At 37.2% G+C, this 18,542-nt stretch overlaps 1 protein-coding gene across 2 annotated transcripts in view; it reads left to right on the top strand.

Annotated features, from left to right (window-relative positions):
- Positions 1-18,542, top strand: part of PDGFD (platelet derived growth factor D) — a 216,437-nt gene that overhangs the window by 145,588 nt on the left and 52,307 nt on the right. For both annotated transcript variants that reach the window (XM_037841251.1, XM_037841250.1), the window contains exon 3: positions 504-684. In XM_037841251.1, coding sequence (XP_037697179.1) covers positions 504-684 — 181 coding nt within the window. The remainder of the gene's footprint in view (positions 1-503; positions 685-18,542) is intronic.

The raw sequence follows: 18,542 nt of genomic DNA, 5'->3' as shown, positions 1-18,542 counted from the left end.
ATTTTCTGTAATAAAAGTGCTGATTCTATAAGATAAATGTGTATAGATTCATATATAGCTATAGATTATTTTCTTTCTTATTGGAGCACTGAATGTGGTAAATTAATTCTTTCAAAGTGAGAATTTGTTTGTAAAACTTAATACAGTAAATGGCATATAACTAGATTGACATCTCCTAAAATATGCCAACAGATTATAGTTCATTTTTTCTGGGAAAACTTTAGAAGCCAAATGTTCAGGAATTAGCCCCTTTTAGTTATTGATGATTGAGGAACAGTCATGGCTAAATGTTTATGAGTTCTCTCAGAAGTGATTGTTGAAGTTGGAATTTGGAAAACCTAGTCCAAAACTGGCCTTCCTTGTAACATTTCTGTAGGTTATGGTTTTCACATCACAAGTAGGTCATGAGAAAACATGTATGTTAGTTTTAACTTCTCCATGAAAGTATGAATTTCAAAGTCCACTTTAATTAAAACGTGTTGATTTATGTCAAATTATTCTAGGTATGATTTTGTGGAAGTTGAAGATATATCTGAAACCAGTACTGTTATTAGAGGACGATGGTGTGGACATAAGGAAGTTCCTCCAAGGATAACATCAAGAACAAACCAAATTAAAATTACATTCAAGTCTGATGACTACTTTGTGGCTAAACCTGGATTCAAGATTTATTATTCTTTTGTGGTAAGTAGCTTAACCACCCCACGATTCAAAGCAGACACTGCTTTCATAAAGTATAGAGGTCATTTTCTATGATTAAACACAATGGTGTGAGAGAGAATTAACTTTATTAATTCCTTATGGCATTAATTGTTCCTACTTTATGACCCAAATATTTGAGCCTTCTTTAGTAAGGAATACCATTTTGGAGCCATTAAGTCAACCCTCGGGCCCACGTGTTTTGAAAGAAAGCTTATAGGAAAGCAGATACGAAGTAACGTTTGATTCTGCTGAAGCCAGGTAAATCTAACAGTCAAATACAAGGTATGTGGGGGTTGAACAAGTTTTGAGAACACTACACTGATGGTTTTTAAAGTTAAAAGGATGGTTTGGAAGGCCATCTATGAAATTCCAATCACAGATAAGAGACCTGAGGATTTTTGTTTAAAGTGTGATCAAGATTTGGAAGGGTCTGCATTACAAACACTGAGCCTCAGCGTCGGTAAGCATGGTAAAGACCATAAGGTCCAAGTCAGGACCCAGCATTTGACTCCTGTCTGCTGCACCCAAGCTTATTTGTGGTCTCACCATTATGTAAACACCTCAGCAGCCATTTCCATCTTTAAGTAGTTCTGGCTATTAGACAAATTTCAACCTCATATAGAACCAAAATCTACGTTGTAGTAAATTCTAGTTGTTGGGTCACACACATGCATGTATCTGCTTTACTTGATCAACCATTAATAAAGCAATATTAAGTTCCTTCTCTTTGTCAGACATTCTAATAGATGCAGCAAATAAAAAAAGTTAGCAAAGCCCCATGGAGCTTATACACTGGCAGAGATGACAAACAATTAAAAATCTGTAGCCACAGAGAATGAGGAGTGATAAGACAGGAGAAGTACTGGGCACTATAGGTTAAGTCCAGGGAGGCAAAAGGATTAATTTTGCCTATAAATTATCTTAAACATCCCTGAATCCTTCAACTTTCCAGAGGATATTGCTTTTTATTCTGCTGGAAACATTTCACTCTGAATAGGTTTGTCTGTATTTCTTTTCAAAATGTGGATGCCAACATAGAACACAGTGCTATAAATGGTGCCAATTTGGGTTTTTTATTTATTTATTTAATTTTTTCCTCTTAGGAATCAAGTTCAGAATAGAAAAAATCCTATCAGAATCTAATTTTTTTTTTTCTTTGCATTATGGTGAGTTATTAAACACTAAGTGAATTCTACATCAGAACATTGTAAATGAAAAAATGGCATGCAGTGATACTGGTTCCAGTTTTAATTAGAGAATAATCCATCAAGCAGATTACATTATTACAAACTCACTCAAAGCTGCTCAGCTTTAAAATGAAAAGTGAGAGCCTTCACTTTCTCCATTTCTTCATCTTTAATGTGTTCATGGATGCATCTCTTCTCAATTGTTTATGAATGAAGTAGGCTTGGCATGTTAGAATGGTGATGAATAGGCTTAGTGAAGGATCTTTTCCCCTCTTAAAATAGCAGACACTATTAGTGTTGATCTATATGCTTTTTGTGAAGCTTTGGTTTTGACAAGTTGAATGATCCATAAGTCAAGTAAACTCACCCTCACACTAACACAAGGTCTTTAAGGCAAAAAAATCTCCTTTTGAGGACAAGTGTGCATTTAGGTAGGAATGAATACTCTCATTTCAGGTGTTTTATGTTACAGTGTAGGCTCATTACTTATCTCCAAGCCAGTGTTAGGTGGGGCATCCAACAGCTTCTGTAGTTTGAAATGTAGAATGGCATCATTCCACTCATTTAGTCATTCACTCATTCACTGATTCACTTCTTCCAGTACATTCAATTGTGTTTCTTACAAATGATGATAGTTATAACTTTTTTCTGTCTTTTACCAACTTCTTGTCCACGTGCATTGAGAATAGCTCCAGGCCTCCCCCCTCCCACCTCACATTGACTTCTAGTACTAAATACGGGTCAACTAGAGCCAAATTGCTACTGTGGCTGAATTCTAAGAGGTAGAATGAGCATAACCTCCAGGTATGAGCTTAACTCTAGATCTGTGTGGCTTTTGAGAAAACTGTCTTCCATTTGATTCTTGCTCAATGAGGATAGAAGATCACATATTGGGAAGGTAATTTTATTCATGTTTAAGTTTTGCTTGGAGAGACTTTAGAGAAGGGTTTATAAATCCAAATATTATCAGGGAGTGGGCTTATAACTTGTGGGCCAAATAAAAGATAATAGGGAGGCAGTGGGATTTAAAAATGGCAAACCCTCTTTAAGTGTGTTTAAATTATGACTTTCAATATGCAACGCAGGTCCATAAAACATCTAGGAGCTCAGGGACACTGATAATTTACAAGCCCCACTTTAAGAAATGGTAGGTACTAGGGAAATTTGAGCCTTAAAATAATTCCTGAGTAGTCAAAATGCTCTTGGAAAATGGCAAGTAATTACTTTGGTAGGTCCAATTCACCTCCCTTCTCATCTCTACCTTTCCACCTCCATGGAGGGGCTCTTCTACCTCAGTGACTTTCCCGTATACAAAGATTCCCCAAGGCTTTAAGTAGTAGATGCCCAGCACCACAAGAGCCCATTATACTGAAATCACATCTATGATTCATGTCCTGCTGCTAATGGCTTTTTTGGAATGCAAAACCCAGTGTACATTTTTATTCAATTTTTGACTCCAGCAAAGTGTGAGAAAGTAATGGTTAACACACACACAAAAAAATTTATTTTTGGCTTGGAATGATTCTTATATTACAGCTTTGTTTGATTTTCTTGGAATTCAAGCCTGTACCTGTTGTACTACCCGCTATGTCTCCTCCTAGTAAAAAGGAGAAGAGTCTGACGGTCAGAACCAAAGCTTTGCTGTGCAGACTTTGGACTGAAGTCAGGTTTCACCAGTTTCTAATGATGTGCTATTGAATAAGTTCCTTATCCTTTGGTTTCACATCTATAAAATGGAGATACTTATTGGAGTTGGTATGAGATTTTTAAAAGATTATGAATGCTTTGTAAATGCTCAATAAGTGATGGTGATAATGAGCCTGCCTTTTGTCATCACTAATCATGTTTGTGTCTGTCTCCTGTGGATAAATGGTAATGAGTTCTTTGAGGGTAGGGTATTATATTCCTATGTGTATTCTACACAGTGCCTTAAAAATGACCAGACAGTGTGTTTGTTAAATTGACTCTTTCCTGAGAAAATATGATTCATAAAAAGAACTGCCTAATTTCCTTTCCTTGCTCTTCTGCTCAGCCTTCTTTTCTAATTTCACTCATTGAGGACAACAGACACCTTCAAAGGATGTAATTAAGCAGAATGGATAATGTTATCAAACACTTATTAGCAAGATGTGATAATCTAAATAAATTAAAATCACCCACCTTAAATCCAGTTTCTCTGGGAATGAATGAAATGAATGGATGGTTAGGAATCTTTGCTTGAAGACATTTATGAAGATGATTGGAAACATGTCTAATTACAAGGCTCTCAATGGATGGTATGCAGAGAAGTGAACAGGCATGGGTATGGATTTCAGCTCTGCTGCTAACTGGCTAAAGCCTCAGTTTTCTCATCTGTGAAATGGTGATAATACTGCCTTTCTTGAGGAAGTTGTAAGGATTAAATTAGATAACTTTTGTAAACCACTCTGCCTGGAATGTACTAATTATTCAAATATCTGTTGCTATCATTCTTGACAGTATGACTGATTATTGTTAGCATATCAAGTGACACAGTGGCTGATGAGTTTGTCAGTCTTGTAAAAGCAGCCCAGTTGTCAGTGTGTATGTGTGTGTGTGTGTGTGTGTGTGTATGCCTATGTGTGCACACCCCTGACCATAATTCACTTTCTTCATCCAAGGTTGAAACATTTTGTAACAAATATGAGTATTTTCCTCTTACTTTTGTGTGTATTTAATGTAGGGTACAATTTTTTTTAATTCAAAAATAAAATTTTAAGTCATTTAAAAATTGTCCAAAAACTTTCCTGTTTTATTAATAAAGTCTAGTTTATTTTATAAAATGAAGTTGGCTTCAGTAAACTCTTTCCAAAATAAAAAAGCAATTTTGTCAGTCCAGTTGGTTAATTGCATATCTCTGCATTTCGAATTAACTTCACATGGTGCAGTTAAGATTTCCATTGAGATTAGAACTACATGAATCATGGTTTTGCACTACAAATAATTCTTTTAAGAAGAAAAAGAAAAGGAAGATGGGGAAGAGAAGAAGGTAGGAAGAGGAGGAGAAGGGGAGGTGGAGTGGGAGAGAGAGGAAAGAAAGGAGGAAGACAGTAAATAAAACAGACAAGGTTCCTGCCCTCATAAAATTTATAATATGTGGGTATAGTCTTGGTAGAATAATAAGAGTATCTAACCCTTTGTGTCACTGTGAGGATTGAATGCATGAGGCAGCGTATGTGAAGTGTTTAACACAGTGCCTGGCATGTCATAAATAATCTGCTGCTACTAAACCATGCAATAAAGCATCCCCATGAAGACTTGTTTAAGAAAAAATATACAATTTAGAGCTGCAGCATCTTAGAGATCTAATGCCTAGGCCAACCCTCTTATTTTACAAGTGATGTGATGAACACCATTTAGGTGATTTTACAAATGAGGCAATGAACCCATTTAGGTTAGGAGTCTGCCCAACTGAGCTCACAGGTATGTGCTGTCCATGAGATATGAAAGTCGTGGACTCTCTCCAAAGAAAAACAAATATATACAAATTGTGCATAAATTTCAGAGAGTTAATGAGCCCCTTAAGTCTCATCTGTGATGTTGCATGGGCCTTTAGAAGCAGTTAAGGATCCTACACAAACTGCTTCTCCATGTTATCTGACTTTTGGAATGTTTTCTTCTGTGTTGACTAGTCCTTTTGACACAAGCCATGATAGAAATTATACTTTACTATTGTGATTAATTATCCTCATAAACCTGGGTGCTATCCACATAAGCAGACATCTCCCCCAGTGCTGAGTAAACATTTTCAGCTCTGAGAGGGATGCTGTTTAATGACACTTAGACAGTCTGATATACTGTTTATCTAGTGTTTAATTATATGGACATGCCACAAGTAAACTTTTGTCCTTCAAAGCCAAAAAGGTGCAGTGATTTTAGATGACTGTGTCTCTTTATATACATATAACCTTTCTTTGTAACTGTGCTCTTTGATGTATTAATATTTGGAGAGTGGTTAATAGTACAAATATAAGAATGTTCTTTCATGAATTGTAATAAATGTACAACACATTTATTACAAGGTGTTACAAGGTGTTAATAATAAGGTGGTATGTGGGGAAAATATACCTAATGTAAACTATGGACTCTATAAACAGTAATATTTTAATAGTCTTTCAGGAATTGTAACAAAGGTGCCATACTAAAGCAAAATGTCAATAATAGGGAGGTTAATGGGAATGTTGTATATTTTAAGATTTCTCTGTAAACCTACAACCTCTGTAATTAAAAAAAAAGAAAATATAAAAAAATATTGGGGGAGACGAAGAAGAAAAAAATGAAGAAGGTAAAAACTATTCATCTATATTAGAAAATGTCTTGCATATTTAAGATATGCCTAAAACAGGGCAGTGTTTCATAAAAAACCTGTGGAGAAGTGAACCTCGGTAAAAAATATCTCCACCTAATGTTCACATATAAATTCAACAAATATTTCTCAGAACTTACTGTGGATAATAAGAAGAAAATGATAGTCCTGTAGGGGAGAAAGGCACACAATTATAAAACAGTATGAAATGCAGTGATAAAACGTGCATGAAGTATTTCAGGCACACAAGAAAGAAGGGTATTTAAACTGCCAAAGATGGGAACTGCTGGGCCAAGTTACGGAGGGGGCACGTCCCAGGAAGAGGGCATTGCCTCATCAAAGTACAAAGGCAAGAAAAAGCAGAACATCCTGATGAGTTCATTCAACATGTTCAGGTTAGACGTACTAATGACTTACTACCCTTTCTTTATTCTGGCCAGTGGAAAGGAGATACAAGAAGCCAAAAGGCCATCGAAATAGCAGCTTTATTAAAGGTGGTCCAAGGAACGCCAAACCTCAGGACTCTTTTGTAAAACTAGAGTAGGGAACTTGGTCAGGACCCAAAGCCAAAGTAGGGGTGTACATTTACCACGATGCAAATCGAGATCCAAGGATTCCTTTGAGGAATCTTAGGTCTGTAACTGAGACATAGGGCATATTTACACACCAGCCTGCTAGGTGGAGATTCCAGGTCTGTTCACAGACTAGTTAGGAACAGGCAAGAGAACTGGTGAATAAGGTAGACTCTGAGCTCAGCTGTGCTTGGCACATGGACCCAGGAAGTAGCAGAGAGCCATGGCCTTTCCCAGTGCTTAGTGCCAGAAGCAGACAGCCAAAGAGAAAAACGGGAAAAGTGAGGAGGGAGGATGGAAGAAGGAATGAGGGGGAGTGCATGAAGAGTCCCAAAATGTTTGTTGATGCCCCTGTCTATGTGGGCTGAGATCAGAATATGAAGAGAAGAGTTCTGTCTACAGAAGACCCACGGAGCGTCAAAGCCCACAGTGATTTTTATGTTTTTGTCTTTCTTCAATCAGTCGTCTTTGGTAACACTCTTTGGAAACTCAGTCCTACCCATGACTGGTTCTAAGTGGAACTAGCAGACCTGCTCTATTCTCTGTAATGATAAGCCATTCTGACCCGGAAGCTAAAGATTCTAAGAACTTTAGGGAGACCCCAGTCTCCTCAGAATTAGAAATCAATCATGTGGACAAGACTCATCAGCCTTGAAATAACCGTTCCTTAACATTTCCTTTATTGGTAGCAGAAATGTGACCGATTAAGGGTGACCTCCGTTCAGCATCACCCCTTTTACCTGTGAGAAAATTGAGCTACAAATTCCAAGTGACTCTTCTTTCATTTCACAATTGGAAATAGGAGCCAGACAAGCAAAACATCAAAAAGAGAGATTGCAAAGGCTTGGAGCCTCCTCTGAGAAAGACAGATACATGAATAAATAATCGAGTAATCGTTGCTTCTCGGCTGGGCCCTGCTAATTGCTTCCTGATTGGTCTTCCTGTCTCCTGTCTCTCCTACCTTCCATCTGCCCTGCACATGCTGCCAGCAAAAGTAGAGCCATGATCAAATCATTTTCCAGCTGAAAATTTGTGGATGACTCCCAGTTTCCAGTGGAACAATGTCCAAAGAGCTCACTCTGATACTGAGAGCCTTCCATGGTCTGACCCCAACCTAACATTCTAGTTTCAATTCTCATATCTCCCCTGCACATATTCTTCAGTCCAGACAAACAGTATTCCCTGATGGCTCAATTATGTCATGACTTTCCACCTCCAGCCCTGACTATTTTCACATATATATCCTCAGGACTCCAGTCCCTCCTTCGTCAGTCATATTTGCATAAGACATACTATTTGTCCTTAACTCAACCACATGTACTCTTTCCCTCTATCAGGCATCCAGATCATTGTTTGGAAACACAAAGAAAAAAAAAAAAAAAGAAAAGTTCATCCATAGTTCCTATCACTCAAACACAACCATGATGACTGTATTCGCATCTTTCTGTCCAGTCTTCTTTTAACGCATAAAAACCCAAGTACGTGTCTCATTGTCTCTATTAGAGCAACTGCTCCTTGAGGATAGGGAATCCTACTTCTACAGGGCTGAGGTCTCTGGTAGGTATCAAAAATGTTTAAGCTGAACCAGTAAGTTTTCATTGGTTCATGAAATCATGATATTATGTAGGAAATGCAATTAAAGGCAAGCTGTGATGGTATAAAAAGAGAAAATTTACTAATTAGACCATGGACAATGTTTTTCCAGTCTTAGGGCCCAGAAAACTTGCTTCCTCTCACTTGAATGTTTCACCCATACCAACATACGAATGGACATACCAAAGTTCAAATCTGTATATTATCTATGAAACCTGGCACCAATCATTTAATCTCTCCAAGACCTGCCATTTCTTCTTTGTAAAATGGAAAGGATCCACATGCACATGTTTGAGGATTATATTTAAAATATATGGATTAGTACACAGTCTGTATACAGTAGATTGGCTATTATTATTAATCACTAAAATGTCTTTGGATGTTTAGAATCAAATTAGTTACTTTCAAGGTCCTTAAGAGGCCTTGGACAAAGGGAAGAATGAGTTAGAAATAATTCACAGTATTTCTATAAAAGATGTATTCTACACAATATTCATAGCTTGCTCTTTCTGACCATTCTAATACATGATTAATACTTGACAGTTATTAATATTGAGTTTTGACATTTGGAACTAAAGCTCTTAGTGGTTGTTGGTCCACTTCTTTGATGTCAAATGCACACAGACCTGCACTCTACATGCAACACAACAGTAGCAAAATGTGCACTTAATGGATGTGTTGCAGAGCACAGTTTCGAGGAGTGGGCATAAGTACCCCTCTGTGTGGGGAAGCCAGGGAAACAATATTGTTTGATACCTAGACTCTGGACTTTGTCAAACAGCTTTTTGTACACTTACAATTTCTTTGTCAAATGTAAATCAGATAATAAATATGAGTATCTTCTTACATTTTCAAACAAACAAACAAAAAAGAGGCCTTGGAACCACCTGAACACTGAGGAGACCCTTAGACTTAGGATAAGTCAGGCTGGGAGAGTGATTCATTGTGATTCCAGTTCCTGAATGGAAACCTACAATCCTAAGGTAGTTTTGGGAGGACCAGAAGTTAAAACCTCTAACAGCTCTAGTCAGCTGTGCAACTTTAGCAGAATCCTCTCTTGGTTCCTCTTCAACTGTTCATGGAAATATCTTTAAATATATCTTTAATATTAAGATTCTAATGCTAACAGTAAGTTTAGGTTTGAAAAGTACCTTGATGTCATTACTGTAGAAAAGCATTCATTCTTCATCTGTGTTAGCAGCCCTCTAAGTATTCCTTTGGCTCAAAGACAAGCCAGGTCTCTGAAGAGTATTGTTGTTTAAGGCCACAGGTCCTCAATGTGATTTTCTGGCTCATTTTCCCCTGGAATGCTAAAAACAGCTGTTTTTTTCAAGGAGAAAAAAAGATGCTAAAACCATTAGTATTTTAAACTCTACAATAAATATAACAGACAAAAAAGAAATATGAATAACCTATAGAAAATTATTTCATTAATCATAAAGGATAACCTAAATAGGTAAGTAGTTATTACTATTGTTAAAAATATGAATACAAATCTTAACCAAGAAATAATTTCTGAAGGGAAATCAGAGTTATAGAGTTCTAAATTAAAACTTCAGACCAGTACCTAATTTTTATTTCATGGTACAATTAGTTAGAATAAACAACTATAAAGGATTCCATGATCTTCCAAGCCTTTTGTAAGAGCATGCCTTGTGTAACAGAAAATTTAGGCTGTGTCAATATGAAAATAAAATGGTTATTTCTAAGGCCAATTGCAGACAAAATGGTAAAGCAGATATTTTTTTGTGCCGCCAGTGTTCTCTTGGAATCGTCAATAACCCTGACCCAGCCCAGACCCATCCTCACCAAATTCCCTAAAGTTCTTTCCTAAAACCAAAAAATCAAAATGACTAGAAGATCTTTCATGTAGACCAGGCTGTAAATTGGTTCTCTGGTTCACTGGGTCACTCATTCATTCTGCATACACTTTTGTGGATCTCTGTCTCGATGCAAGGTTCCATTCTATGTCCTGGACTTAAAAATAAAGATAGGGACCCTGCTCTCAAGAGAGTCAGGTGAGACAGGCATGAAGTGATAAGTGATATCTGAAATACAAACTGAGAGGTTTGGGGAGGGGACAAGACAGAAAGTTACTGGGTCTGAGGAAAAAAGAAGGTGGTCAGGAGATGATTTGCAGAAGCAGCGTAACTGACCCAAGGAAAAAGTTGGGAAATATTTGATCAACGCAGAGGGAATAAAATGAGTCAGTGACAGTTTAAAACCTTACCCATTCCAAGTTATTTGCATTTAAAGGTGATAAAGTCTAAAGCCAAAGGGAAAGTACTTGGGACTCTAAGCTATAGTGTATTATATAGGAAGCATGAAGTATCACAATTCCAGGGAAATGATTCTTAACCAAGTGTTTGCATAATAACCATGTAAGGATTTTTTTTTTGTTTTTTACAATATAGATGCCCAGAACTTAACTGAATTTCTCGGGATGGAATCTGCAACACTCTATTTTTAAAAGCTCCTCAGCTGATTCTGATGTGCTATCCTGTTAACCTGTTAAGAACTATTTCCCTTGATAAGAATTCTTAATTCATAAACAGAGCCCCAGAATTCATGCCCTTCTCTGGTGATACAAACCCAACCTCCATCCTCTACCCATTACACTGCTACAATAGCATTGAGTCCAACACACCTATTTTACAGCACTTATGCTTTTTGTTAGCATTTCTTATTTAGGGTCTCTGACTAGGGATACTTCAAAGGCAGTGACAGGCCTTAATTATAATTTGTCCATTGCCTGACCCTATCACTTAATACAGCAACACTTGAATAGTTACTCAGTAAATGTTCCTAAAGGAATTAATGTTTTTGTTCAGTAAGCTTCTGGAACACCAAATATAAACATTTCTAAAATAGCTGCTATGTACCAAGCACAGAATAAGAGTAAATGAGATAAGATATGGAAAAACACTTTGTAAAATATAAACATCCACAGAGTTTTTAGATATTGTAACAAATTACTAGGTGTGCTTCTTAATTTCATGTAAAAGCTCAGTGAGCTGGAGTGTTTTCCCTCATTGAGTTCACAGTTTAAATCAATTTAAACATATCTCAGTCCCATAAAAAGAGACCTCTTAATTAACTAGTTCTTTTAATTCCACACCGCCTTCAAATCAAACAGCATTCTAGTTCATATGCTTCATCTGCTGATTTTCTGTTTGGTGGTATTAGGAAAAGGGGGTACTCAGGTTGACCACTTTGAAAGACAATATTCATGTTTGAAGAGCTCATGAAGAAAGAAAACAAAGCAGCCCCCTTGCCTTGTAATCACCATCCCCATGCTTGGTCCATTTTCCTCTCTCAGAAAGCCAGATTTCATTTTATAGACACCATTGTGCTTCCTACTATTAGGTGAAGAGTCCTTCAATTTTGCTATTAAAAACGTTTGTTCAGATAGAGAAAACACACTGAACAGTGCCTGTTTTCTCAACCATCAGCAGTAAGAGTGACACTTCTTATGATGATGGAAGCAGATGGTCAGTTTGCAGCAGTTCCCTGTCCCCATCCTCTTTGGTGATATGAGGCATAAGAGTTTCTTTTTGGTGCACTTTCTATACAGTATCAATCAGTCTTTTCCCCTGTTCTAGCAATTCTGTAACCTCTAAACAGATTTCAGTTGGGATGACTACTGCCTCACCTTATTACTTGGACCAGTGGCCTCAGTAATCTTATTTTAAAAGAAAAAAATCTCTATACACAATATTTCCCATTACCCTAAAATATGAAATAAGTGGTAAGTGGCCATCCAGTCCTCCCTGCCTTTTATAGATGAAGAAGGACTGCCATTAAGGGTCATTCTAGACACACTTGGTATATTTTAATCAAAATAGAATAAAGTAATGCATATTTTACTTGATTCTTCTATTTATACTCATGTACTATAACTGTCAAGAGGGTTTTGAGTGGCTAATTCAACAAATAATTATGAAGAACCTTCTGTAAATTTGGTACTGTGAGGGTACAGGGGACATAGCTCAGCTTTTGAAAAAGAACCAACAGGTGTGTAATTCTCAGGAGGTGGCAGTACATCAGGAGAGGGAACCACTGCTTCACGAGACTTTACTCTCCCACCATTGTTCTTAGTCCCTATTCCATCCTGAAATGGTTTGGTCAGTAGAAGAAAAGGTTGGGAATGAAGATAGGGGCATTCATTTTTTTATCTTCCCATTTGGAAAAATGCTGAGCTTTTCCTTCTTCATTAATGAGCAGCTTCTTTTATACTTTCCTAATTCCTTAATATTTTTCTATGAGCCCTCTTTTCTATCTCTTCTTGTATTGGTCCGGATCAAGCAACCATAATCTCTTACCTGGGCAATAACCAAGAATCTCCTTCCTCCCTAGTTTCCATACCTCCAGGCTTGTCATCCAACCCTTCATCCCCACAGCAGCCTAAGAGATCTTTCTAAGGCTCAAATCCAAACAAATCTACCATTCCCCTTCTTACAGCTCTTCAGTAGCTTCCATTGTCTATGATAAAATCCAAATATTAAATGACATACAAAATATTTTGTGATTTGTCCCTACCTGTCCCTTAGTTTTGTGTTTCACCCAAACCCATCTCTTACCCTGTCCTCAGCCATACGGAGCATAGTACACTTCAAAAAACAGATGGGGTCTATTCAAAGGATTTGCAGTCTTAGGCTTTCCTTTCTTAGAGGAGGTTCCATACAGCCTCTGAATCAAGGTTCTGCTGCTTAGTGTAGGATCTTCAGTGAAGCATTTAGGCTCTCTAAGCATGAGCTTTCTCATAAACTGCAAATAGTGAGTGAGTTACAGAGTCCTTGCCAAGATCAGAGGTAATGTATCTTAGTACTAAAGTCGACATATCATAGACGTGCAGGACTGTCACCTACCTTCTGACCTTTCAAAATTCCTTTCCAAGCCTCACTTCCAACCCACCACTTCTTCCTGCATATACCTCCTACCCTGCATGTGCTCTGCTACCATGCACCTATAACAAATTATGGCTTTTAAATGTTTACATGTTAGTCTAACCCTAAAATTTCACAAGGCCAAGTGTGATGTCTTATTCTTCCTTGTATTCCTAGCCCCGTGTTGCAAATCCTTGCATGTGTTACTCTCAGTGTGTATGTGTGTGTGTTTGTGTGTGTCAAATGAATGAGTTGTTGTTCCAGACTTTCATACAAATTTCCTTTGATATTGGCCAGTTCATTGAAGCTAGATAGACAGACAGATTTTTAAAACTGGAATTAACCTTCAGAATTTTCCATACAGCATCCTCATGCTGCAGTTGAGAACAGTATAGCCCATAAAATGAAAATGTTGTACCCTCATTTATTCTGCTAGTTAGTGGACTTCCAGGTAAATGTTATCACTGTAAGTTTACCTGTATAAACATTTGCACCATCTCACTCCACCTCCTATCATTAGCTCATAGAATTGGCTGTGAACCAACTAGTACCATATTCTCAGTAAGTGTTTGTAGGATGCCCCTTGGGAGGGGGTATGCATTAGCCTATCTGTACCTCTTGTTGAATTTTCTGTTGGGACTGGGGTTGGGGGAGGAGGTACTGCTAGCATCTAGAACGTTAAGGTTTAGGATGCTGTTCAGTCTTCTGCAATACACAAACCACCCTCCTCCCTACCTCAACAAAGAATTATCCAGCCCACAATGTCGGTAGCGCCCTGTTTGAAAAACCCTGCTCTGGGTCATTTGTACATATTTCACTGCCTAAAGTCACCCTTGTGATTTCCTGGAGTGTTTTAGAGACAGGGATTGAAGAAATAGGAAGCAGCATAGGACCTGTTAGGACTTTAAAGAAAAAGGAGAGAAACGGGCAGGATTATGCAATATAAGAGAAAGCTAAGGAAAATTTGCACAAATCACAACCTCCCTTCAACATTATTCACTCGTATGATCCTGTCTTAGGAGTCACTGTAAGCATGCGTTACGCTATATAATCATGATGTGAGCATTCCCAGTGTGGGAATGTAATTAACAGAGTACTTGGAGGTGTGGTTAATACTACAACTAAAGTATTCCTTGGTTCTATAATAGCAAGTAAGTAACTGCTTTAAGGTGAGAGAACTTCTTATTAGATTTAAATGGATCTTACACATAAGATGGAACCTTAGCACTTACATAAAGATAATGTCCTAGATTCTTGATTTTGGCAGTTGGTTGAAGTTTATAATAAATTCTTACCGAGGTAAGTATTTTATTTTATGGGATGTAAGTGTGTGGGGGGGGTGGCTGTTTGTGTGCATGTGTGTCTATATATATGTATGTTTCATAACCAAGATTAGCATAAATGATTAAGCAGCTATTTTCAATGTACAGAAAGTCTCAAATATTTCTTTTTATATTCATTGCCTTTAATCTATTCCTCATAAATAATCATATAAGAGAAAATTAGGATTAATAAATACCTATGAAGAAAAGAATTGAACTTCAATAAAATATCAAAAAATTATGTATTTATGAATAGTTAAAAGAGAAGATATCTAATATAGAGTGTATAGCAATAAATAAAATATAGAGGTTTCTTTCTGCTTTCTCATAAGCTTTCAAGGATTACTAGTTTAGATTGGATGCCTACATGTCTAGATACATTGTAAAAATGGATTAAAATATTACTAATTTTACTTCTTTTTCCTCAGAACAGTTTTCTAGAGAGAGCTCAGGATATTAACTACAAATGTGAGTTTCTTAAAATCTGTTCCAGGCAAACTAATGGATTAACAAACTAAAGGACTTTTAGAAAAATAAAAGCAAAAAGAGATTGAAACAATAAAAATAAAATCAAAGCTGTGCTATGAACATATTCACAATAGAAGACAGACACTTGGTTAAAACACATAACACTCCTAAAACCAGAAATGGAACGCTTTAGTGGGTTATTCATTATAATCTCTGGCACATCAGTAGGCTAAAGTTCTTTCCAAAGATATATCTTTGAATACCCCTCCACTCGACTGTGAAATGACTTACATGATGGCTTTTCCTCTACTTCCATTGTGCAACCATTCCACAGTTTAATAGCTATCACTACTGGGAAAACTTTGTAGATATGGAGCCTACATTTTCTTTTATTCAATTTCATGCCCTGACTTCTAGTTATGCCTCCAGGGAGCATCCTAAACAAGTCTTTCCCTTCATGGTGATGCATTTTGAATTTTTGGAAATTTGTATCATATCCCCCTAAGTAACTGTCTGTAAAATTTCATAGGTACTGAACATGGGGTACTTAATTTGTTAGCCGATGAGCAATGTATTTAGTTTTTGTAATCTTGTCTCATAAGTCATTTTCCCCAGCCTGTTAATTAGTCAGCTCTTGTCTAAATTCCCTCAAGTTTGTCAGCATCTTAAAGTACTCACAAAATGATGTGGAAATCTGATTTGCGTCTTCCCAACACACTACACAGCTTGACGATCGATCCCTGATTGCGGAATGTGGTGAGCTTATTTGTTGGCACCTTTGAGACATCTTGGCAGTGCTCTCCATGGCTTTCATCACTTGCTGTATTTCAGAATAAAATTTTCTCTTTGGAAATTTCAGGTAAAGCAGTTACATTTCTAGATTCAATGATATCAAAGAAGCCATACAATTTTTTCTTTAAACTCATTTCCTCCCTACCACTCCTGTACATGTGAAAATAGACACTTTTCATCAGTTATTGATATTTAGATAAATCCTTTCATAATTTCTATGTGCTGTCAACTCTGAGATGTTCTGTATCTAGTGTAATGTCTACATTGCCATGTGAAGAATTTCTAGAAAGTCTCACCAAATCTGGTTTCCCAAGGACCCCATACATGTACATTATAAAATTTATTGAAGTTACTGAGGGACCTTTCTCAGATAAATAGCTTAGCCCCTCTGAAATATATAGTGTGCATAATTAGCACATCCATCTTTTTTGTTTTTTTCTGATTGATTAGGTATGATCACCTAGATCAGGAAAACTTTTCTTTTAAATTCCTAAGGCTTATTTTTTTAATATCAACATTTCCCATTGTATTATTATCCTAGGACTGCTGTAACTAATTACTACAAACTGAGTGGCTTAAAACAAAGTTTATTCTGTCACAGTTCTGGAGGTTGAGGTCTGAGCTCAAGGTTGAGGCCTCTGGGGGCGAATCTGTTCTATGCCTGTCCCTTACCTGCTAGGGGTTGCTGGCAGTCCTTGCTATTCCTTGGCTTGTAGACCTAACACTCCAATCTCTGCCTCCATCACATGGCATTCTCCCTGTTTGTCTCTGTGTGTCTGTCTAAACTCCCTTCTTCTTACAAAGACACGAGGACCCACCCTAACCCAGTGTGATGTCATCTTATCTTGATTCCATCTGCAAAGACCCTTTTTCCAGTTGAGGCCGTGCTCGCAGATACTAGGGGTTAGGGACGTCAGCTTACCTTTTTGAGGGACCCAGTTCAACCTATAACACCTGTTTTCTAACATGCTCTTTCCTTTTCACAACATTCAGACTAAAGGACTTTTAGAAAAATAAAAACAAAAAGAGATTGAAACAATAAAAATAAAATCACAGCTGTGCTATGAACATACTCACAATAGAAGACAGACACTTGGTTAAAACACATAACACTCCTAAACCAGAAATGGTTCTCCAAATTGAGAATTAACATTAGTATGAAAACTACTGTTGTTGTTTGGCCTAAGTATTTTATTGCTACTACAATGTGTATTTTTCCTTTTAACCTATACCAAATATGGATAGTGAATACATTTTAAAAGATTTTTATGTTGCTAGCAGAGTTGAATCTATGAGAATCATTGTGATATTTTGAATTTCAATTCTAAAGGCACCTGAAAGAGTAGCTCTGATATATCAAAGGGCAGAAATAAAGAGAAGATATCCTTTCACCCAGCCTTAAAATAATTGAATTAGTCACCTGCTGCTCCACCTTACTAGTAGTCAGGTTGAGGGCAATACCTTAACAGCTTACCAAGAAGAAAAACACCTTTAGAGATAAAGCTAAATGTCAGCTGCTATCTTGCTGCCATGAAAGGGGCTTTATAGAGCCCTTAGTTATCACACATTTAGAAATGTTCAAGAATAGAAATAGCCTTTAACCCTTAAGCCACCCTTTAACTTTAAGCCATGTTTATGCATAAAAGTGACTTTAAAAGGAATTGACCACCTGAAAATGTGGTCTTTAAACTTTCTAATTAAATCCCCAGCTGATGGATAATGGCTCTTCATTAAGAGTTTGAGAAGGGCCATTGCATTACCCCCTAGGAGTCATTTCATTCTTCAAGCATTTATTGAGAGTTTAATATGTCCCAGGCACTATCTTAGCTGCTGTGGAAGCATGAGAGTCAATGAACTGTAAAAGTCTTGGTGTGCTCTGGGAGCACAGAGGAGAGAGCTGCTACATCAGAACTAATGATGCTTCCCAAAGGAAGTGATTTCTTTTGTGTTCTAAATGATGAGGGGGAGTTAGCTAATTGGGAAAGAGTTAGGAGAAATTTCCAAGCAAGGGGAACAGCCTATGCAAATTCAAGAAGGCTGATAAAGCATGAAATAATTTTGAAAGGCTGGGGAAATGTGGATAACTGACTGGAAATGATGCTGGAAAGGAAGATGAGCTCCAGATCATGAAGGTTTGAATGTTCTAGTCAAAAGATTGCATACTGTTCAGAAACTCTGAGGGATTTGAGGCTTGGAAGTTACAGGAATAGTTATTTTTGTTTTGATTTTACTTTTAAAGACCAATATGACAGGTCAATGGAGGACAGATTGCATCTGGCCAAGAGCAAATAAGACCAGTTAGGAGGCCACTATAGTAATCAAAAAGAGATGTGATAAATTCCTGAATTAGAATCATCGGGCAGAAGACATGGTTTTGAAAGGTTAAGAAAGTATACTCTGAAGTAGTTAGTGACTAATTTGGGAATATTTTAATGTGACACTTCAGTGTAATATTACATGCAATTAAGTTGGTGATTGTGGTATGTTTCTAGAAAAAGGAGCACAAGAGGATGGGCAGGTTTTGTGGGGAAATTGATGAGTTCTGTTTTAGTCATGTTGTATTTGAAGTGCTAATGGGATATCCAATGAGAGGTGGCCAGGAGTTTGGCAAAATGATCTGGTTCTCAACAAAGAAATCCTGGCCTGGAATATAAATTCAGGCATCGTTCATGTGTAAATATCACTCAAGCCAGGCA

Source organism: Choloepus didactylus, chromosome 6 (assembly GCF_015220235.1).
Source record: "Choloepus didactylus isolate mChoDid1 chromosome 6, mChoDid1.pri, whole genome shotgun sequence".
Taxonomy (NCBI): domain Eukaryota; kingdom Metazoa; phylum Chordata; class Mammalia; order Pilosa; family Megalonychidae; genus Choloepus; species Choloepus didactylus.
This window is presented reverse-complemented; position numbering and strand designations above follow the sequence as displayed.